Below are 22973 nucleotides of genomic sequence, written 5' to 3'. Positions count from 1 at the left end.
GGCTCACCCAGGTTGTCTGTGACCTGGTAGGCGTCCCGCAAGTCCTTCATGCGGAAGCCGATGACGTCCACAAAGTCCTCCACCAGCCGGAAGAGCTCCTTGGCGTTGGGACCCATCTGGGGACCGGGTGGGGCGGGGGGGCCGGGACCCCAGAGCAACATGAGAGTGTCCTCGAAGCCCCCGCACCCGCCTGGGACACACCCTCCATCTCCCTTCTCCTGCATCAGTCGCCCCCTATCCGGGTCCTATNGCAGCGGTCTCCCGACACCCACAGCCCCCGCGCTGACTACTGTCCCGGGGTCAGTCCAGGAGGAAGGGAGGCTGGCCCCGTCCCAGGGACCCGGACCCCGTTTCCCACACCCGCCCCTGAGCCCACAGGGTGGGCGTCCGCCCTCCGGTTGATGGGGAGACAGGGGCTGGGCAGGAATCAGCTTCCTCAAAGTCACACCAGCCCAGAGGCCCTGCTGGGATGGGAACCCAGGCCCCCCAGCCCCGGGCTGGCCTGGGCCCCAGGGAGGAGGCAGAGCCGCCGGTGCCCACCCTGCCGCGGGGCCCTCGACCGGCGTGCGTACCAGCTGGGCCTCCTCCCACTTGTCCCGGTTCTCCTCGGCCAGCAGGTTGCTGATGATCTGCACGAAGTTCTGGAAAGGAGAGGAAGAAGGGCCAGTGAGCAGAGAAGGCGCCGGAATTACAGCTCCCCCTGTGGGGGCGGGGCCAGGGCTCTGCAGGGGGCCAGGCCGCCTGCTCCCCACCCACCCTCCATCACCCTCCGGGTGCCCTCCCGGGGCTGCCCTCCGGGGCCCACCTGCGCGTCCCCGGGGGTGGGGCTGTAGTACGCCCTGCGGAAGATCTCCGTCATGTTCCTCAGGACATCGATGGTGGAGAGAAGGTCCCCGCTGTAGCTGGTCCCGTCCTGGGAGATCTCCACCAGCGTCTGGATGACCTCGGAGACCCCCTCCCCGGGCAGCCCGCGCTGAGCCTTCGCCAGATGCTCCCGGGTCTGGGGAGACGGAGGGGGGTGGGGGCCGTGATCCTGCAGGGTCCGTCCCGGCGGGCCGACGACCCCCACACCTGGGCCTTCTGCAGACCCCAGCCAGTGGCCACGGCTGACTGGTGTCCACGGGGCGTGCCGCGGGGACCACAGGGCCGTGTCTGAGGTGAAAGGGCAGTGGGGGCAGGAGTCCACTCTCACCATCATCTGGATGTTCCGATAGTCGATGGAGACGCAGCGGATGTAGGTGGGCGGCTCCCAGTAGGCGATGCCTTCCTCGTCCAGCTCACAGCGTCGCAGGATGAGGCCTGGCGGGGAAGAGGGTCGTCTTTGCCTCCGGCCGGGAATCCCACCCGCGGCTCCTCGGCACGCGCCCCTCTCGCCCCCCAAGCAGGGGCTGAGAGCGGGGCCACCGGGGACCCCGCCTCCCTTCTCTCTGTCCTTCTACACCTTCAGCAGCAGCTCCTGAAGCCAGGCACCCAGGACCCCACCTGCAAGGGGGCGGAGGCGGAGGGGGCCTCTCCTGCAGCCCCTCTCGACCCAGAGCCCCTGGAGAGCCAACGGCCTGGGTTCCCGCCTGGTGCCACCCACAGAGCTGCAGGGGCCTCTGATGGCCTGGGTGTCCCATCGACACCGAGGGGGCACCTGGCATCAGTTGAGACCCAGAACTTATTCCCAGGGACCTGGGCATGGCTGCGTGCCCAACAGTGATGGCCACAAAGGACCGCCACGACCCTGTCACCAGCAGGAGCCACTTGAGTGCGAAGGGACACTGTCCCACAACGTGGGGCAGGATCATAACGAGGGGGGACATGGTCACGCAGGCAGGCCAGAGGCCACGCCCCCCTGTGACCTGTATTTTCTTTGCTTCTGTGGATTTGCAATATGCTACCAGGAACGTGCAGACAAAACAGGGGTGGGGTCAGGAGTGCACGACCCCACCGTCGCCTCCACCGCTGTCCCCACCCCGCGTGGGCCTCCCCGCCGCTTGCTATGACAGCCCTGTCGGGAGAGCCCCAAGCACCCCCTCCTTTTATTGAGAGAAAAGGGAGGTTCAGAGAGGTCACGTCGCTTCCTGAACGTTACACGGCAAAACAGGGCACGCAAAGGCTGGCACTCCTTCAGACAAGAGGGGAAAGACCCCCAGCCCCTCAGCGCGCTAAGCCCCTTCCCCTGGGAGCACATCCCGCTTTCCACACCCCTCAGAACCTTCCACAAGACTGCAGCGGGGTCAAAGCTGCTGGCTTCCCACTTACTGGCCCCGCAAGCCCAGGGCAAGTGCACTAACTTCTTTGTGGCTCAGTTTCCCACCCATAACTGGGCAGCTTCGGGGGACATGACACGCAGCGGGTGCAGGTGCGGTCCTGGCTTTGCTGCGTGGACGGAGCTGCCTGGGCACGGCTGGCAGCGCCCTGGGGCGGGCCTGCAGGGGCCGCTGAAGGCCTTGTGCGCATCTCTGAGGGTAGGGCCAGAGTCCCTCACCTGTGGCATTGCGGGGACACCGGACTGCAGCCACCTCTCCAGCTGGAGTCTCCTTCCAGATCACGGTGCCAAAGTTGTCCTCGTCACAGATCTCGTGGGGCTCTGCCAGGCGCCCAGGCAGCGGGTGCAGGAGGGCGTGGGGAGGGCACGGTGAGCGGGCAGCAGGCTCGGGAAGGCCACGACCCCCCAGAACCTGTGCTGTCTTGAGGTTGTCCTGACAAAGTGAAGCCCTAAACCCACCCATCGCTCGGGTGCCCCTCCCCAGAGCCCCGCGGCGGGCAGGAGGACCCTCACCGGGGCACCGCTGGGCACTGCACTGCCGATACTCGTCCTGCGGGCCCTGGCAGGCGGCCCCCCCGAAGAACGGACCGGAGCAGATGCGTTCCCGTCGCTGCGTGCCGCCCCCACACGTCACGCTGCAGCCGCCCCACGATGCCCAGGCCTGCCACTTCCCATCCACTGCGGGCCACGGCCAGGCACGGGGCACACAGACGGCGACAGGGCGGGGACAGGTCCAGCAGTCACGGGGAACCGGGGTGCAGCAGCGGGAAGCCACCAGGACAAAGGAATTGAGACCAGGGCAGCAGAGCCGGAGCTCAGCTTGGCCCAGAGTAGGACCAGTGCCTCCCGCGCACCAGCCCCCACGACCAGCCCCGTGGCTTCTGCCCGTCAGCCCCCCGACCCCCACACCCCCCGTGGCTCACGCCCGTCAGCGCCACCGCCCCCAGGCCCCGAGGCAGGGCGCTGACCTGGGCACTGCTGCAGGAAGCAGTCTCGCGTCTCCACCCAGTGGCCCTGGCACTCGGCGCCGCCGTAGGAAGGCCCGTTGCACTCCCGGGTGCGCTGCTGGCGGCCCTGGGAGCAGCTGGCGGAGCACGTGCTCCAGCTTGACCACTCATTCCAGTTTCCGTCCACTGCCCGGCCCGGGGGGAGGAAGGGGACAGGAAGCCAGCGTGAATACCCAGGGCCTCACGCCCAGCCTGGGCCCCAGTGTGAACACCCCCGGGGACTCCCCACCCGACACTGAGCCTGGGCTGCAGGTATGAGTAACCCACAGCCTGGGCCCCAGGTGAGAATGTCCCTATGGTCTCACCCAACACCAAGTCTGGGTCACAAGTGTGAACGTGCCTAGGGGCCTACCACTCCATCATGCCTCCTGGGTCAGGTGTGAACACCTCTGGGGCCCATCACACCACCATGAAACCTGGGGCATGGGTGCAACCACCAGCCCAACACCCATGACACCGAGTGAGAATGCCCTAGGGTCTCCAACCTCAAAGCGCCCCAGCAAGCTGGCCTTGGACTCCTGTGACCTGGTCCTGTGACCTGGGTCCATGGTCCTAGGAGCCCATCCCCCTTTCCTTTTCTCCGCTGTCCCGCCCTCCAGCCCAGCTCCCTCTCTCTCACCTACCAGGACACAGGGCGATGTTGCAGAACTTAGTTTGCTTCTCAGGGCCCTCACAGGGGTTGCCTCCAAACTGGGGGGGCCTGCAGGTGCGCGTCCGGTCCCGGAAGCCACGGCCGCAGGTGCTGGAGCAGAGGCTCCAAGGTGACCATTCATCCCAGGCGCCGTGCACTGTGGAGGAGGGGGGACCGGTGGGCTCAGCAATCCTTGCTGTGACTCGGTGGCCAGGGACCCAGGGCCCCGCCCCCNACACGGCGGAGTTGTTGCAGAGCCGCTGCTCCCTGAGAGGCCCGCTGCACTGCGTGCTGTAGGAAGAAGACACGCAGAAGCGCGTGCGGGTCTGCCAGCCCTCGCCGCAGGTGCTGGAGCACACGCTCCACGGGGACCACTCCTCGGCCGCGGGGTCACCTGCGGGCGCAGACCGACATCCTCGCAGGCCTGCCGCTGCCTCTGTGCCGAGGCTGCGCTCACTCCCAGCAGCAGGGCCACGGTGCTGGGCAGCGGGCGCGTCCCGGGATTCCAACCCGGGCTGCTCTTCGGGACTTGACATTCCCCCTACAAGGCTGGAAGCCCCTGGAGGAAGGCGTATGCCATCTCCCGGTCCCGGGGTCCAGCCCCAAACAGACCCCTTCGCCTCACACCAATCTCCAAAAGTCGACAAGCGCCTGGCACCCAAGAAGTTAATGGTAAGGTTGTTAAGGTTATTACTTAGAATTAGCGACAACTAGTAACATATAATATTTGCCCGAAGAGCAGTGCCCTGGAACCAGTCTTTCCCTGTGGAGTGTTCCAGTTCCAGCTGTGGGCATGTCAGCCCTGCCCCCCACGCTCACCTGTCTGTGGGGACGGGAACCCGAAATGCTGTATCTCATCCCCCAGCTCCTCGCGCCGCCGGGCATCCGTGGACCGCAGGGACTGGCTCCGGGAGCTGGTACGACCGGCCGCTGCAGGAGCGGCTCCGTCAGTGTCCGGGCCACGGCCTGCAGCACCGACCCCAGAGCGCAAGAGCCGCGCTCTGGGCCCTACGGCTCAGTCCCCGGCCAGGCTTGCCACACCAGGGCTCTCTGGCCCCACTGGACAGCTGGGAAAGCTGGAGCCAGGACACCCCAGCCTGACACCAGCCCCTGTGTGGTCACCATGAGATCCCTTCCTGTGGCCCCCTCTCGCCTGCTCTGCATCCCTTCCCTCTTCCCCCAGGGACCCTCCTGCAGGACTGCTGGTCTGAGTGGCGGCCGCCCTCCTCTGCGCAGCATCCACCGGCGCCCCTGTCTCCGTGGCCTGGCCTCCCGACACCCAGAGCCCTCCCCAGGTTCTCGAGATGAGCTCTCTCCCGGAAAGGTTCGTCAGGGAATAAACCACCCGAAGAATGACAGTCTCATTATAACTTGATTTAACGTTATGGAAGCGGCTAAAATATGCATAAGGACATTAGAGCCTTATTAGAGAAATTCATTCTGGAGTCAGGACCAGGCTGGGGCCCGCAGGTCTGGCCAGGGCTCCTCAGGGCGGAGAGAAGGGAGCAACCCCACAGTCAGCCCCCCCGGAACACCCCAAAATTCCCAATCCCGCAGACCCGAAGAAATCTCCACCCANCCCACGCGGGCCTCTTCCCTCCACCCAGCCCACCCAGCCCACGCCGCCCGCGCGTCCGCGCACTCACGGCCGCAGGCCTTGCGGTTGCACAGGCGGCCCTCCTCCAGCACCCCCTCGCAGCCGCCGCCCTCGGTGCCGGGAGCCGGCAGGCAGGTGCGCGTCCGCGTCTGTAGGCCTCCCCCGCAGTCCCGCGTGCACTCGCCCCAAAGGGACCACAGCTTCCAGCCACCTGGGAGGAATCGGAGGGCGGGTGTCAGGGCCTCTGTTTCAGGGAGCGGCCTCCGGGAGTGTCTCCTGGGCGGGTGGAGTCTCCCCTCCCCCCCGGCACAGGAGACCTGCGGGTATGAAGGCACGGGCCGGCCTGTGGAGGGCATTTGGGGAGGCGAGCGCGGGCCTGGACAGGCCGTCGTGGGCCTGTGAAGCCGAGGGGGGCAGGGATAGGGAGGGGCAGAGGGAAATGGGGGCCTGCTGTCCCTCTGGGGTGCCAGGCTTCTGCCCTCCAGCTCTGTGTACAGGTACCTGTGCCCGGGTGTCTACGGGCTTTAAACCCAGGTCCCCACTGTAGGGGCTGGACACAGAGCTGGAGCCGCGGGGTGTCTGAAGAATGAACGTGAAAGAACGAATGAATGACACCCCCGCCCACCCCAGTGGCTGCCTTATAAGCTCCTGGTGATATGCCCTAGGGCAGAGGGGGCCTCCTTCCTGGACACAAACCCTCAAGCCCTGTAGGATCCTACTCCTGGTGGCCAGTCCAGTGTTCCCTGAGTCCCCTACTCCTTGGCCATGACCTGTGTGCTTTTTCCCTCACCCCCCGTAGGGACACCAGAGGACACCAAGGTCCCATAGCTGGTGGCTGCACTGGGACAAGCTGCCCCCAGACCTGACTGAGCTGGCCCCTGGCTGCTGGGGGAGCCTGGGGACAAAGGCATCCGTGCTCCCCCCCGCCGCCCCCCGCTCTGACCCCAGCCACTGCCTTTCAGCTCCTGTCATGAGTCTCCTTCATCTTGGTCCCGTCCCCCACAGAAACCAGGACTTCATATCCCTGCAGTGCTGAGTCTCCTGGTGGCCCCAGGGCACTAAGGGGACTAGGCAGGACAGCCTCCAAGTACTGGGGGCCCCTGAGGGGCAGGCGGAGTGTGGGGGCTGCCTTGATGGGCTGAGGAGGGGGCTGCTTCTGTCCAGAGGCCAGGCTCAAGGGGCCCAGACGCCCCCACTGCACTGGACTCTGGCTGCCACCGCCCCTTTTGCCCTCAGGGGTGCCAGGGCCCCCCCACTCTCAGCAAAGTGGGGTCAGAGCACGCTCAATGAGGGTAAGCAGCTTCCCCAGGCACCTGCTATGGGCGGGGCACCCTGGCCTCACACCCACTTACGAGGTGGCGGGAGAGGGGGGCCAGAGTCCAGCACTCAGGACCCCGGGCTCAGGCTGGGCTGCTCCCCATGCTGCCTGCTTGCCTGAGGCTGGAGCGGGCAGGCGGGCTGGCCAAGCGCAGGTCACACGTGGCCTGTCAGAAGGGCCCCGGGTGCCTCTTGGAGTCCGGTTTTCATCTGTGGCTCGGGGGAGCAGGCCCCACCACGTGGGGAGAGAATGAGGCCTGCGGGAGACCCCGGAGGGTGGGCTCCAGAACAGGGGCTCAGGGTGAGGCTGGGGTGGAAAGACCAGGTTTACGGGGCGGCCCCACCACCTACTGGCCATGGGATGGTCAAGTCCATCCCGCCCTGGCCTCATGCATCTCCTCTGAGGATGGTGGGGGGCTACTTCCCAGAACTGAGCGTGTGAAGATAAATGGCCAACAAAGGGCTCGGAGCGGGAGGATGTGGGCAGTCACTGGGGTCAGAGTTGAGTGGCTTCTCGAACCCACTTTGATTTGTAGCAAATTTGTCAGGTGCCAATCTGTTCTGTAGACGGCTGCTTTTAAGCTGCCGGCCCCTCATTGTGTGGAACCGACCAGCAGGGGGAGCCAGGGACAAAGGCACGGGAGGCACAGGCCTGAGGGCGCCACCTCCCCCTGGGCCCAGAGAGGCAGCTCCAGTGGGCCAAAGGCACACAGCTGTGAAGCCTCTAGTCCTCCGGGGTATGCGGGCATGCCGGTGCTGGATGGAAGGGGAAGGCAGGTCAGCTAGTGCATGCAGACTCCAGGGACCAAGCCCGAGGGGCTGGCTCAGACTTTAGCCACTGCCCCTCAGCGGGTGGGCGTGGGCCCTGCTCTCTGGGGCTCATACACAGTAACGCAGGGCTCCCAGATGTGCTGTGGGGGCCTGGAAGGTGCTTGCCAGGGCCACACAGTGGGTGCAGGGCTGCGTTTTTCGTGGTTCCTCGCCCTACGGGGCAGCCCCTCCCTGGGTCTGGGACAGATGCCCTCACTGGCCACTGAATTCCCACAAAGGACACCTCGTGGGTCCCATTGTTCATATGCTGAAACCAAGGCCCAGAGGAAGTGAAGAGGTCCCCCGGCGAGGAAGAGACAAAATGGGAATGGGGTCAGGCTGCTGGACCCTCCAGGACGGGTGGCTCCTCCCCCCAGCCGCTGTGGCCAGCTTCCCCAGGGCACCTCCGGGGCAGAGGAACCCTGCCCCCGCCCCCCCTGCCCCGTGCGCCCTGTCTATGACAGGTGCCTCCGCACAAGAAGCCTTGAATCCCAGCCCGCCCCAGAGGCAACTTTCAGCCCATTTACAGTGGAGGAAAGAGGCTCACAGAGGGTTGGTCTGGGCAGCCCGGGGCCAGGGCGAAGCCACCGCCCTGAGGGTCTGCCCAGAGGGAGCCTGCGCCTGGGGAGGTGGGCAGAGCCAGGGTCTCAAGTAAAAACAAAGGGTGCTGCCTCAATGCCGCTTCCTCTCACGCTGCAAATCTGCTGTGAGGACTGCAGAGATGTGGCAGCCGGGCGCCCTGGGAGAGGGTGGGGAGCCCCCAGCACGGCCTCCGCGGGCACGCGGCCCAGGGCAGGTGAGCGGCTCAGGCAGGACGGCAGAGGCGGCCCGGACATCTGGCCCGCACCCGGGGGTCTCAGCAGCTCATGCCGCCGCCGGCAGGCAGGCGCAGACAGGGAGGCCAAGCTACCTCCCGCTGACCAGGAGAGGGGCGGGAACTGAGCCCACGATCAGCTTCCAGAAGCCCCCCTGTGCCTCCAGATGAAGGCCATGTGCCAGGACTGACCGCAAGCCCCTGCCCAAGGCTCCCGGCCTTAGTCACCTGCTGAAGCCATCCTGTCCCGTGCCGCAGACCCAAAGGGCCCGAGGGTGCTGGAGGTCAGGGAGCCGGGCCTGGTGATAGGTTGGGGGGCGTGTCCTGGCTGTCCCTCCTGGCTGCCCCAGCCCAGCCCCCACAAGGAAGCCTGAATGACGTGGAAACTGGCAGTGGGTGGGAGAGAGAGGGTGTCCAAGCCAGGCTAATTGGAGGATGCCACTCGGTTCCCATGGCAACTGCTGCAGCGCTCAGTCTTTCAGGATAGACTCAGGCTAGGCCTCAGCTGCCACAGCACCCACTATTTCAGGGCTGGTTACCTTGGTGACCCGGGTGGTGGGGATGGGGGGAGAGGGGGTGAAGAGGAGGGGGTGCATAGGGAGAGGCTGGGGAGGCGGGTCACCGACTCAGAGGACAGACTGGCCGCAGGTCTAGCTCTGATCCTGGTCCCACACTGATTCCTGGCCCTGATCACGCACTGAGCCTTGATCCTCATGACAGATTAACTTGTGATCCTGGGCCCGGGATCCCCGATCCCCCATCACGCAGGAGACCTGGTCCCAGTCACACACTGGTCCCCAGCCTTGGCCATACCCTCACCACTGATTAATACTCAGGATAGGGGAGCTGCTATTTTGGTTGTCATTTTTATTTTTAACGTGTGTCCCCAAACACGGCTGACACTTGGTCAATGTTGAGCGAACATGTCCATGACAGGAGTCCCCCGTGCAAGGGCCCTGCAGCGCTGGATGGCCACGGGGTTCCCGGGCTGAGTGGGCTTCCAGGGGTAGCGGAGGAGTGGGCAAGGCTGGGGGGGTGGGCTGCCCCCCCAGGCGCGGAAAGAAGCCGCCATTCTTCCCCCACTCAATGCCCCTCTGTCTGAAAGCCTCATTTCCATCTCATTAAAGGATGAATGGGGCCAATTAATGGCCGCCAGGCAGCCTGGCCACCCAGGAGAGAGGGCCGGCGAGGGGGCTCCCGGCCTCCTTCCCACCCCGGTGCCCCAGCCTGGAGGCTGTGGTCTCGCCCCAGCCTCGGCTGGGGCTGGGGGCGCTCCCCCAGCTGGGCCGCGCCGGCCTCCGGGTTCCCTGGGCAGGCGGGCGGCCCGTGTACTTCCCTCTCCCTCCAGCAGAGGGCTCCCCAGTCCAGCGCGTGGGATCAGCCCCTGCCAGTCCCGCCTGCAGGGCTCCCCAGGGACGCGGTGCGCAGCTCCCGGAGACCTCTGCCCCCACCGAGCTAGGGCCTATCCAGGGACACCCAGGCTCCTCCTCTCTGACCCTCGCAGGGTGTGTAGATGGGGACCGCGGGGGACAAGAGGGCTCCCTGATGCCCTCAGCGCACGCGTCCTGACGCTTCCTGATCCTCCNGTCCCTGCAGCCCACGCAGCCGCCGCAGCCGCCGTCCGGCCCCGGGACCCACGGGCCACGCCCCGGGCAAGGACAGGCGCGCCCGCCGTCTCCTCTAGCTTCACGCAGGCTCTAGGGCGGGTTTGTCTCGGCCCCATTTCACAGGGAGAAAACTGAGGCTGGCCCAGGCGGCTGGCTTGGCCGCACGCACCTGCAGGGTTATAAGCTTTCTCGATGCTTCTCTTCGTCGGTCAGTCAGATGTTCCCTGTGAAAAGCCTGGTGGCCGAGCCCCACCCCAGCTCTGCCCTTTGGCGCTGGGTGACCTGGACACGGTCCTCCCCTGCGTCCGACTGACGTGCCCCTCACCATGTTTCTGGGAAGTGGGACCCAAGCAGGGGCATCCCTGCAGCCTGGGNTCGTGGGGCCTCACCCCGCTGTCCCACCTGGAACCCGGTCTCCGACGAGGCCTGCACCCTTGTTTTCTCGGAGTTCTATACGCTGGCCCTGTGCACTGGCCCCCGTGTGCCCTGGCACCCCCGGCCTCCAGAGCCACGGCTCTTCCACCTTGCGCCTCCGCCCGTGCCCAGCTTCTGTCGCAGCCTGCGGACCCCAGAGAGGGGCTCCAGACACTTCTTCCCGAGGGAAGTTGGGGGAACTGAACTTAGGGTTGGGACCCAACCCGAGCCCTGCAGGGGGCACCCCGGCTGAGCGCGACAGGCCTGCAGGCAGGGCCCGGGGTCCCGGGAGGGTCTGGCTCCTCTGCCCAGCACCTCAGCCTTCCCGGGGCGCACACCCCCCCCGACCTCCGCGCCTGGACGCCACTCCCGCTCCCACCCTGCACCCCTGCCCTAGGCAGGCGCACGGTCGCGGGGTGCATGCGCACACAGGGACACACGTGCACGCGCACACACACACGCGCACACAGGGACATGGACACACACACACACACACACGCTTGCTCCCAGCCCCCAGGATGCTGCTTTTTCATTATCTTACATGTCGCTTCTGCAATAAAATTCTTTAATTAAAACATGAATATTTAAAATAGCCCTTGAGAGAAATGGCCCCATCTCACCAGAGGTGGAAAAGCGCAGAGAGAGACTGTGGGAAAGAGACGGAGAGACAGAGAGACGAGACACGGGAGCCGGCCCTGAGAGACCCGGGAGAGGGGTGGCCAGGCGGGCAGCCGGCCGGCAGCAGGGAGGAGAGGGGACAGTTGCTCTGGCCTGAGGAAGGCACACTGGGTCGGAGGCGTGACGTGGCCATGTGGCGTTTGGACAGGCCAGGCTGGGGGAGGGCTGAAAATGGGCCACGGGCTGGCCGGGCCGCCTGCTCACTCACGGGTCAGCCATGCACAGGCTTCTTGGGGTGCAGACGGAGGGGACGTGCCAGGCCCTGCCTCCCCTGGCCAGTGTGAGGGGGCGACCCCCCCGGGGCACCTGACTCGGCAGACGGGATCTGGGGTCTGGCGTCTGTGCAGCTCGGCTGCTGGTCTTCCGAGCGATCGCAGCACCTCCCCGGTCCCTGTGCTGCCACACATGCGCACGCAGCCCTCCCAGCAGGGGCTAATGTGGGGGAAGCGCCCCCCCCAGACCACCAGGAAGCCGCAAGCCGGCTCTGACCTCAGCCTACCCCTTACAAGTTGTGTGACCCTGGCTGCTGCCTTAACATCTCTGTGCCTTATTCTAATTTGCCAGCACTCAGCAAGTTGCTGCCGGGTGGTGTGCCGGGTACTGTTTCACATGCTGGGGGCTACACCGGTGAGCAGGGGAAGCCTGCCCGGTGGTGCTTACAACCTGGTGGGGACAGAGAATGGGGTACGGACCCAACAATGCAGGAAATGATCAGTGTGTGCACAGGTAACATGTGCTGTGGAAAGAGAAAAAGAGACAGTGCACGGGGTGGAAAGTGGGGCTCTGGCCGCTGCCATTTACACAGCACAGGGAGGGGTCGTGGAGGAGGTGAGGTCTGAGCAAGGACTTGAGGGAGGGAGCCCTGCGGGGATCTGGGGAAGAGCGCTCCAGGTGGAGGGGACAGCCAGTGCAAAGGCCCTGGGGCAGGAGGCTGCTTGGTGGGCCTATCTCACAGGCTGCTAGAGGGAGTAAACTCGTTAATATGTGGATGCTTCCGGCACAGACGGAACCCTCAACACATGACTGCTGTTAACACTGTGAAGACGGTTTTTTCACCCCCAAGGTCCCAGAAGCGTCAGGGCCTTCTGGATCCCGGGACAGGCGCTGGGTCTGAGCTCTCTCTGGGCCTGGGTGACCGCCACCCAGCCCACCTTGCCCAGGGCAGAGGAGCCCCCTCCTCCACATGGCGGCCCGTCCCAGCCCGCACACGCTCCAGCCCGCCTCCCCGCAAGACCGCCAGCCTGTGCCTCCGGCCTTCACACTGCGCTCCGTCAAAAGCACCGAAATCGACCCCGCGCAGAGCCCAGCTCAAAACACACATGTGCAGGAACATGCGTGCGTGCCCCAAGTGTTCACACACGCACACTCACACGCGAGCACGGCACACACACGACGCAGTATACACACGCATGTGCACACGCACCTACCAGTCATGCCCCGCAGGCTGCGCACACACAGGCACACACGATGCACAGACGGATGCAGGACACACGTGTATACACACCCTTGTGGACACGGAGGCACAGACATGACGCACACAGTTGCACACGTGCACACGGATGCGTGAACACAGGCACATGCACTCGCGCCTCCCTGCCGTCGCCTGGGCTCCACTTCCGGACGTTCCCTCTCTCGGAATCTGTGTGCAAGCCCCCCGCCCCCAGCGCCCCCTCCTCGGCTCTGCCTCTGCCCTGAGCCCTCTGTCCCCACCCAGTGATGAGCCAGGGGCGTGGGGACCGCACCGCGGCCAGTGTTTGTGCGTAGAAACACTTCCACCTAGTTTTCATTCCTCGTGCCGTCAAGGAAAGATTAGTTTGCTCTTTCCATTTTAAAGACATGGGGCCTGAGGGGCTGACAGCTGCTGGGATTGGCCCAGGACTCAACGCGCGCGTGGGTCAGGCTGACCCAGTCCTGTGCTCCGGGCCCCGGAGCGCCCCACTCAGATGCAGTCCCACCTGGGTGACCCCGGGCACCCCGCACTGAAGTCCCACTCTGACCTCCCATCGTCTTGCGCACTGCATCGCCTCCCCAGCTCGGCTGACCACCTCCTGCCGCACTGGGAATCTGGGGGGCGGGGTGTCTAGCCACCTCCTTCCCAAGTCCTGCCCCTGCCCCCCCAGACCCGCCGCCTCCCGCCCTGCTGCTGCCTGACCCCCCAGGGCGGTGTCGGCTCCCCGCTGGGTGCCTGCCCAGGCCGCCTCCCTGTCCCTGGCTCCCCCTGCTCAGTTCCAGTGCCTTCTGCACTGACAGCCTACAATTGTCAGGGCGAGTCACTTTTCAGCTTAAAGCCCCTCGATGTGCACAGACCAGCCTGAGCGCATGGTGTCACCATGGGCCGGGCCCCAGGGCCACCGTACCCCGTGGGGCACAACTGTCCTTTGCAGACAAAGGAGCCAAAGCTCAGGGGGTAAACGGCCGTGGGGGATGGCCGAGCGCAGCTACAGACCCGGCCCTCCTGGGCCCCCCAAAGCAGCCATGTCCCCCGGGGCCACTCCCGTCCCGCCACGCCTCGGAAGCTGCCCAGGGCAAGGTCACAGTGACCTGCATTTGCCCGGCCCACGGGTCAGCCCTGCCAGCCTCCCACCCTACTGCTGGTCACCCCCCCCGAATGTCCCCCAGGGCATTTCTGCTGGTTTCCTGGACACCCCATGTGCCCCTGCCCCCGGGGGCCACTGCAGAGGCGCTGGCCTGCACCCCTTCCCCTGCTCCCCTCCGCTTAGGCTCACTGCTTCACGGAGGTTTCTGGAATCTACAGCTGGGACCATGATTGGAACCGAGCTCAGGGTACCTGGCTTCCTCTGTAGCCCCTTGTGGCTTATATTCTGCCTTTAAAGACTTTGCTCTGAGCAGGGTGCTGACCTCATCGGCTAAGGGCCCTGGACAATGTCACCCGGCCCCACAGTGACCCACCCAGCATGGAGCAGCCGGCCAGGCCTGGGCCCTCGATGTCCAGCACCTGTATTCCCTGCCTGCCCGGCGGCCTGAGGGGGCTGCCCCCCGTCGCTCCCCCTACCAGCCGCAGCCCTAGCCTCCCAGATGCACCCTGGGCCTCCCACCAGGGGCCCCCACCCCAGAGCGTACAGGACCCACCTCCCATCCCTCGCCATGTCCTCCCATCTCTCCGAGGGCTGACAGCCGCCCGGGACGCCCCGGCACCGTCCACCCCCCGCCTCTGTCCTGCCCGTCGCTAGGCCTTCACTGCCCTTCCACACCGCGGGGCTCACGTGCACCCCTCCCGGAATCGCGAGCACGGTCCCCTGGTCCAGGTGACCCAGAGGCCCCCCCCCCCCAGGGATCCTTCCTCCCCTGCTGTTTCCCAGGATGCTCTCCCATGTAGCTGCATGTCCCCTCCCCTCCCCCCACAGCAGCCTCACAACAGCGCCCCGTGTTGTTTTCAGCGCGTGTCCCTGGCGCCCGGAGCACCTTGCGAGCGCTCAGTAACCAGCTGCCAGATCAATGATTCGTACTGCTGACCGCACGGGGTCCCCTGATCGCGTCTCCTGACCACATCTCCCAACAGCCCACTCTGCCCACTTCTTCTCCGTGCAGCCCGGTCCCGAGAGGCCCCCGAAGGCCCGGGCCACGGCGGTGGCAGCCCACTGGCCCATTAGCATCGTCTGCCTGCAGAAATGGAAGGCCCCTCCCCCAGCCAGGAATTCAGACTCCTTCGTCCAGGGAGAAACCAGACCCAGGGTTCATTCCCTCACCGTCACTCGGCACCTCGGGGCCAGTGTGGAACATACCAGGTCGCCGGTCCTCAGCAGCTGGCTTCTGGGGGGGGCGGAGCCTGCAGGTGGCCGGGGCAGCCCGCAGAAATGACCCACCCCAATGCCCTCTGCCCACAGAGCCCCGCTCCCCCAGCCGGTCACTCACCTGGCGCACCGTCCCCGCCCCGGTCCTGGGTCAGGCTGGTGAGGCAGTTCTCGGGGCCGCCCGGCACGCCGTCCCTCAGGCAGACGTCCCCACGGGGGGCCAGGGAGCCAGAGGCGGGGTCGCCCGTGTCCCCGCCCAGGCAGGCGCAGGGGGTCTGCATGATGCCGCAGGGGTGCGAGCTGCGGCTGCCCGCCAGGCACGCGTCCAGCCAGCGGCACAGCATCTGGCAGGCAGCCCGGCTGGGGTTGCGGTTGCCCACGACCAGGTACTCCACGGAGAAGTCGTGGCCAGGGCTCTGGGGCGCAGCCGGCAGCCGGGGGCCCCGCTCCAGGGCCGGCTGCCGGAGCAGCATCTGCAGGAACTGCTTGCTGGCCTGCAGGAAGGCCAGGGGCGCCGAGGGGTCACAGAGCTGCAGCACCTCGTCAAAGCTCTCCACGCCCAGGTAGGTGCGCGTCGACTCCAGGAAGGAGTCGAACTGGTAGGTGCGGACGCGGCCGGGGCCACTGCACGGCGCGGCCGCCTTGGCCACCTTCATGTAGAGCGTGTAGCGCCGCGGGTCGGGGTTGCGCAGGGTCCAGGAGCAGCGCGAGGCGTTGGCGGGGAACACGGCGGCCGCCGAGAAGTACCCGAAGAACTTGCCNCGGAAGACGGACGACCTGACCTTCAGGGCCCCGACGCCGGCCTGTGGCCCTCAGCAGCGGCTGTAAGAAGAGCAGAGGAGGGATGGTGTGAGCTCCCCTCCCGCCCGGGGAGACCGGCACCCGGGGGCCAGGCCCCACTGCCCACCAGGGCGCTGGCGTCGGCCCGGGCATTGCTCCCAGACCCCCGCTCTGTCCATCTGTGCCTGCGACCTGCCAGTGTGTCCGCCTGCAGGGGGGCTGGTTCGGGGGCGCCTCCCCCCGCTGGGCCTGAGCAGGCACTGGTGGGCAGTGCCCGGCCAGAGCCGGGTGCCCGTCCGGCTGGGCAGCCTGGCGTGCGTGGCGCCTGCGGGTCCCGGGGCTGCCTGCCTGCATGCCTGCCCGTCACGGGCGCAGCCGCCATTTGACCCCCGGGCCTCTGTGTCTCTCTGGCCCTGTGGTGGGGGCTGGGCTGTCTCTCCTGGCCTCTCCCTCACGGGGCTTCTGGGTCTGTGCCCTTCCTCCTCCCCAGTCCCTGCTGTTTGGGAGGAAAGTACAGTTTTCACAGGAGGGGAAGCGGAGAGGTCATTCCCGCCCCCCCAGGGGTGGGAGTGCAGACCCCTCCCCCAGGCCTCCTCACAGCATGCCGCCCCCCTCCGGCTGGGGCCACAGCCACATAGATCCAGGCTTCGGCCTACACTAACCCCTCCCCTCACCCCTTCTTTGTGAGGCCGGCACCGTGACCCCCCCACTTCATGATGAGGAGGCCGAGAGGGTGAGTGACTCACAGGAGGTCACAGGGAGGGGTGGGAAAACACACACATGAACCCCCTCATGGCCCCAGCCCTGTGCCCTGGGGTCCCCTCCGCTGCTCTGGGAGAGAAGGTGCTGGCTGTGTGCTGTCCCCTCACTCCCGGGGGACGGGGTGCAGCTGGCAGCCCACTGGAGCAGGGACACGGTGGGGCCACCCAGGGCTCAGAAAAGGATGATCGATGCCCCTACTGGACCCGCCACCCTGTGAGCCCCTGGCAGGTTCCTTCTGCTTCCAGACCTCAGTTTCCCCAACCACCCCCCGGGCTCCTCGCTGGGCCAGCCGGCCGCCCCACGCAGCCGATGAGCCGGCCGGTGAGGAAGAGCAGCAGCGCCCCCCCCTCCCCCCTCCGCAGACCTTGCACACGCCGGCCGCCTGCCCACGGGGACTCACTGCTCCCTGCTGCCCGGGCCCAGCTGGCCCGTGTCCTTCCTGCGTGGGCTGTTGGCAGAGCAAGGACTTGGACAGGCGGCTTTGGGCCCTGAGCGGATTGGCAGCCCCTTCGTGGCTATGTGGCCTCGGGCAGTACTTACCCCCCAGCCTCAGTTTCCTCATCTGTAAAATGGGGGGAGAAGACTCACTGTCTAGAAGACCTAGACCTAGGGGTTTACCCCTGTTCGGGGCAGGAGGGGAGGAGGAGGAGGGGAGAGAAGCGGAGAGGGGGCTCCGGGTCACCAGGGGCAGCTAGGCCAAACCCGGCCCCCGGGGCTCTTTAGCGACAGACATTCAAGTGGCCTGAGAAGGGAATTTGCAGACTTCTCATTGTGACACCTGTGGCCAGGGCTGAGCAGACTCTGAACTTGGCCTCTACCTCTGGGAAGCCCCTCGTCCCACCTCGCCTCTAGACCACTTGGGGCGGCCCTGGATGTGGGCATAGCAGAGCCCGCTTGCCCTGCACCCCCCCTCACATTGTGGGGACGGGGAAGCCATGGCCAGGGTCCTACGGCCAATCCCAGACTGGGGAGGTCCCCGCTGTCTTGTTGCAGAGGGGTGGCCCCCTGTTCCAAAACCTCACCCGAGCCCCGCTGCACCCCCCACCCAAGTCCCAGGCTGGGACCTAATGCGGAAGCCGGCGCCCAGTCCTGGGACAGGCTCTGCCTCACGCCCAGACGGCCCACAGGACTTAGCCCCCTGATCCCAGCCTAGCGCCCACCTTGCCGCACCCCGTCACTACCCCCGTGGGGCCCGCGTGGCCTGAAATGACCCAGGCGAGGGCCCACCTCACCTCCATCCCCTCTCCCCTCTGTACACTCCCTCGGGGCCTTGGGGGAGGTAAGGGGCATGGTGGGGGGTGTGGGCCNAAGGGGGGCATGGAGGATGGGGCAGGGGGTGGGGGTGCGGAGGGAGGGGAGGGTGCTCAGGAGATAGAACAGAGAGGCCCCGTGGCCAGCTGGGTGTGGGATGTGGAGGGGACATTTCCAGCCTGAGGTGGGAAGTGCAGGGGTAGGTAAGGGTGCGGTAAGGGCAGGGCAGAGCAGCGCTCGGAGCCCTTTCAAGCAGCTGCACCCCAAGATCGAGGCCCCGGAGTGAGCCTTCAACAGATTACTAGGCCTGGAAGACGGCCTGGAGGTGCCCACCCATAGGGTTCTCAAACAGGGTTCCTATGGTGCTCTGGGGTTCCAAAGGGGGGACCCCAAGGGCCACCAGGGAGCCAGGGCCAGGTGGGAAGCAGCAGGGCTCAGGTCGCTCCCTGGCATCCTCCAGAACATCCCTGACTCGAAGTGCCCCACACCCTGGGCACTGGGAAGGCCCCCTCCGGCCAGAAGCCTGTCCCAGCTACAAGGACAGCAGCCCGGCCTTGCTTCTGGCTGGGCCGCAGGGCAGAGCTGGGCAGGAGGCCCAGGCAGTCGCTGTGGATGCCCCCGCACCTGCCAGCGCTCGCTCCCCTCCCACCCCTCCACACCCCGTCCCGAGAGGCTCACAAGGCCTTGCAAGCCAGATGAAGCCTCCTCCTTCCTCACCCGCTTCCTACCTGACCCCTCCGTCGAGGCCTTGGGTCAACGGCCCAGAGGCCCCTCCAAGGCTCCTTGCACCAAGGAGGCCTGGCAGCAGAGAGCGGGGCAGGCTGGGGGCAGGCTGGGGGGCAGGCTGGGGGCAGGCCCCAGGTCACATGGCCGCAGGGGAGGGCAAGTCTATCCCAGGCCAGGGCAATTGGTGCTGAGACAGGGTGGGGGCACACAGGGGTGCTCCTGACCCACCTGGCACTGGGGTGGGGTCCTAGGGGGCACAGAGCCTGGGAGGGGTCCTAGGATGCGTGGGGGCGGGGCCTGGCCTGCTCTTCATCCTGGGGTCCCTCTGACTGCGGGGGGCAGGTACAGGCAGGGAGAGCGAGGAGGTGGCCTGCATGGGATCTGGGCAGGGGGGTGGCGGGGGGGGCAGGGCCACAGAGACCACCAGGCTTCCCGCTTTGCAAGCGAGCGACGGGCGGTGGGGGAGCTCACTGAGATGGGGGCAGATGCGTGTGCACGTGTGTGCATGCGTGCATGTGTGCGGGTAGCATGTGTGCATGAAGGCAGGCGTCCCCTGAGTTCGGGAGCATGTGTGTGGCTGTGTGCACGTGTGTCTCTGGATGTGCACATGTGTGTCTGCACATGCGCAGTGTGCTGGTGCAAGGACACAGGGCAAGAGGAGTGCTGGGCTCGGTGTGTGCTCACTGGGACGCGAGGGGCAGAAGGGTGGGCACGCCAGGGCGGGGACAGGCGGGCTTGCCCGGAGGGGACCATTCAGGGAGGGCCCGTGGCCAGGCCAGAGCCCCGAGGGGCCCGAGGACCTCCGAGAGGGAGGCCAGGCCGAGTGGGCGGCTGATGGCGCTGGGAGCACCCGCACCGTGTGCCCCGGGGCTGGCTCAGGGCCCCCCCCTCCCGCCCCCGGCCTCACCCGGCACCCTGGCCTCCACTGTCCCCAGTGCTGGGCGCTCGTGTGGCCGCCGGGCACTCCTTCCCATGAAGGCTCACGGCCTCTCCCAGGGGACTGTCCCCTCCCCCGACACAGGCCGTGTGTCCTCCGGTCCTGGCCTTTGTGGCCCACTGCCCCGTCGGGCTCCCAGACACAGCGACAACTCGTGCCCAAGCCTCCCTGTTTCCCGTGTCGGGGAAACTGGCCAGATGGCCCTGGCTGCCAGGAAGTTCCTCCCGGTGTCCAGGCGCCAGCCGTGGGCCAGCCTCAGCCCCGGCCCCCCAGACAGCCTCCCAGAGCCCGGGGGCTGGCCTTGGGGTGAGGGCCATGGAGCCCTGCGGGTGTCTGCGCAGGGTCACGGGGCGGGGGCCGCTGGGATGGGAGGTGGGTGACCGTGCGGGTGAGGGACTGAGAGAGTGCCGGCGGGGACAGGAAGCCGGGGGTCAGGCCCAGGAGGAAGGACTTCCGTTACCGCGTGCTGCCCGCAGGCTGGGACGGGCTGGTTGGGCGGCACGGCCATGTCTTGAGGCAGGAACAGAACGACGTCCACCGTGAGGCTCACAGGGTCGCCTGAGCTGCGGCTGCGGTGCCACCTGCCACAGCGCTCCCCTGGCTCCCGGCAGGCGCAGGCCCGCGGCGCCCTGCCCTGGTACCAGAGGCCCTGGGTGCCTCGGTTTCCCCGCTGCCCCAGGGCAGCACACCGCCCCCTGGGGTGCCACAGTCCTCCAGCCCCGCTTCAGTCTGTCCGGCCCTCCTCCCCATTCTCAGCGGCCTCCCCCGCACAGCCCGGTGCACACACGCAGACCCACCCCGGCCCTGCCTCCACATCCCCTCCCCACCCACCCCAGGCCGCCAACGGCGTCCCCAGATGCCAGCCACAAAAGGCACTCTGTTGTCCTGCCCGGCCCCCTGAACAGTGCCTGCCTGTGTGTCCTGGGAAAAGGCTGCGCTGGGGGAGGGGTGGGTGGGCGCCCTCGGCACCGAGGACAGCCCTGGGGCNCGGGGACGCGCGGCCGCCCCTGCCCACGCAGCCTGCCCTCCCCGCCCCGGGTGCCCAGGGGCCCCCACAGACGCCTCCTGGGCCGTGGCAGCCTGGCCCCCAGGGGACAGCATTGACTCTGGGGTGGGGGTAGGGCTGCTGTAGATCCAGGACAACGCAGGACGAGGGGCCTCCGTCCGTGGGCGCAGAAGCAGGTGGGGCATGAGAACGTGCCCCCCCCGCCCCACTGCGCGTGCTCCCAGCCTGTGCCGATCTGCAGGGGGCATCCTGAGGCTGCCCCAGGAGCCCCCAGGTCACATTGCTCTCAGCAGGGAGGTAGGGGCAGAGCAGGGAGGCACCACCACAGGGCTGCGGGGGGCGGGGGGCAGGCCCCAAGAGGCCCACCACATCACCAGGCCTGCCGCCGACCCCTCGGGAAGCCCCCCCTTTCCTTGCCCGGCTGCCCGCGCACAGGTGCTGTGGGGAGGTCTGGCTGGAAGGCAGGCACGACCTGCCCAAGAGAAGAGACAAAGGCCCCGCGACCCAAAGGGCCAGTGCTGGGGGCGGGAGGAAGGCCCCCTGTGCTGGCTCGGCCACAGCCACCCCCCCCACGGACCCACAGGGACGAGGCCATCTTCCTCGCTATTTCACAAGGGAGGCTGACGGGCTCCCCCACCCGGGTAGCTCAGGACTGAGAGACTATGGCCCCGCATCCCACCCCGGGGCCCAGAGCTGGGGGCAGGCTCCCTGCGGGGCCTTGCCACACCTCCTTCTGCCCAGAATCCCATCACCCCAAAACCCTTGCAGGCCTTGAAGCTGTTCCACGCGACCTAGCTGCTGGCGTGGCTGACCCACCGCCCTCCTACGGGCCCCACCCCTGCCTGGGGACCACGTGCTTGTCCTCCAGGGAGTGGGGAAACGGCCTGCCCTAGAAAGCTTCACCCGAATCTGCCAGGCCCTCCCCAGCACCCAGCACCCATCCACCCAGCACCCATGCAGTCGTGCACCCATGCACCCATGTACCCATGCACCCATGTACCCGTGCACCCATGCACCCAGCACTCATGCACCCAGCACCCATGCACAAGCATGCACTTGCAGGTGCGTGCATACAGATAGCCTCTCTTGGAGACAGTCCTAAGTGGGAATGTGACAGCATCTGTCCCAGGGGTCAAGGGCCACCCCCATAGATGGGGGTGAGGACCCTCATGACTGTGCCCTCCTCTCAGTGTCTGCCTGCTCGGTACCCAGGGTGAGCCACTGCGCCCTGAGATGGACAGAGGCTCTGCTGCTGAGGCCACCCAGCTGCCGGCTTGTGAGTGGTGCCGCTCTCCACGCCCCACACCAGGATCTGTGCTCCCCAGGTCTCCGAGGGGATGGGCTTGTCCAAGGTCACCTGCCCAAGGTCGCATGGGGGAGGGTAAGGGGACAGCATGAAGGTGGGAAGAGGTGGTCGGGAGGGGGCCTGCGGGCACACCCAGGTCCTGGGGCAGGGGGGTGGGCTGGCTGGCTGCAGCTGGCAGCGTGCCTGACTGCTTGTGGAGGGGATGAGTAGAGACCGGCACCTACTCGGTGACCTCTCCTCTCCGTGGGGGGCAGCTGAGGAGAAGGGCAGACAGAGAGGGTGGGGCTGGGGCTCAAGGTCACAACCTCCCCAGGTCTGGAGGGGGACAAGAACAGGCAGACAGGGTGACCCCCGAGCAGGACCATGGGGCCCAGGGCCGGGCAGGCCGGGCGCTGAGAGGCATGTGCGGGTGCAGGGTGTGAATGCACGCACACGTGCACGCAGTGTGCGAGGGAGTGCGTGTCCCAGGACAAGTGGGGGGGCTTTGCGTGGGTGAGAGAGCGCACGCTTGCGGTGTGAGCGAGTGGACAGTGTGCAGGTGCGTGTGTGTGCGTGCACACGTGTGGGTGCACGAGTGCACATGCTGCTTGTCCACAGAACACTCCTGGAGGTGCCACGTGTGAGGCGTAGCCCAGGGACGGGTCAGGGCTCATTTCAGCCCAGGCTGGGAGCCGGGGCAGGGGTGGGGGGAGCCGGGGCAGGGGCAGCGGCAGAGGCTCTCTCCCGCCTGCTGATTCCCTCTCCTTTCCCATTCAGGTCTTGTAGCCATGGTCACATGCATTTCCCAGGGCACCAGATGTCACCCCCAGCCGGATCAGGTCCGTACCCAGACCTGCCCGGGGCCGCCCGAGGCTGCCCTGCCTTCTGTGGGTCTAGGCTCTCTGGGGCACAGGGCGGCAAGGCTCCGGGCCCTGAGTCACCGAGTCCCAGAGAAGCGGCTGCTCCAAAGTCACCTTGCCAGGCGGGAGGGAGGTTGGGGCCATCAACTCCCTTGCAGGCTCAGGCCTTGAAGGGGGGTGGCGGGGGGAGGATGGAGGCCAGGACTCCAGGGGTGGGGCCTGGTGCTCTCTCCACCCCCCTATCCGGTGGAGGTCAGTGATGAGACCAGGCCATCCCGGGTGGCCCCGCCCACCGGGCCTCAGCTCTCCACCTTAGAAACCCTCAGCCCATGTCTCAGCCCAGAGACAGCACCCCAAAATTGGCAGCCAGCCCCCCCAAACTGCCTGGGCTGCTGGGGCCACAGAGATTCACGGGCTGGAAGACAGGTGGTGGTGGTGCCAATGGTGATGGTGGGAGTGGGGGCCGGGGGGCGTGGGGGCCCGGG

At 66.9% G+C, this 22973-nt stretch overlaps 1 protein-coding gene across 1 annotated transcript in view; it reads right to left on the bottom strand.

Annotated features, from left to right (window-relative positions):
• Positions 1 to 22973, bottom strand: part of ADGRB1 (adhesion G protein-coupled receptor B1) — a 47198-nt gene that overhangs the window by 22505 nt on the left and 1720 nt on the right. The window contains exons 2-15 of the mRNA XM_077750020.1: positions 21552 to 21700; positions 20710 to 20815; positions 19798 to 20007; positions 15003 to 15684; positions 5539 to 5700; positions 4712 to 4822; positions 3885 to 4286; positions 3223 to 3387; positions 2768 to 2932; positions 2474 to 2575; positions 1193 to 1299; positions 806 to 1000; positions 573 to 641; positions 8 to 116 (exon numbers count right to left, since the gene is read on the bottom strand). Of these exons, the coding sequence (XP_077606146.1) occupies positions 8 to 116; positions 573 to 641; positions 806 to 1000; positions 1193 to 1299; positions 2474 to 2575; positions 2768 to 2932; positions 3223 to 3387; positions 3885 to 4286; positions 4712 to 4822; positions 5539 to 5700; positions 15003 to 15684; positions 19798 to 20007; positions 20710 to 20815; positions 21552 to 21700 (2734 nt within the window). The remainder of the gene's footprint in view (positions 1 to 7; positions 117 to 572; positions 642 to 805; positions 1001 to 1192; positions 1300 to 2473; positions 2576 to 2767; positions 2933 to 3222; positions 3388 to 3884; positions 4287 to 4711; positions 4823 to 5538; positions 5701 to 15002; positions 15685 to 19797; positions 20008 to 20709; positions 20816 to 21551; positions 21701 to 22973) is intronic.

The sequence above is a fragment of the Crocuta crocuta genome, unplaced genomic scaffold (genome assembly GCF_008692635.1).
Source record: "Crocuta crocuta isolate KB4526 unplaced genomic scaffold, BGI_CrCroc_1.0 scaffold119, whole genome shotgun sequence".
In the NCBI taxonomy this organism is placed as follows: Eukaryota; Metazoa; Chordata; class Mammalia; order Carnivora; family Hyaenidae; genus Crocuta; species Crocuta crocuta.
This window is presented reverse-complemented; position numbering and strand designations above follow the sequence as displayed.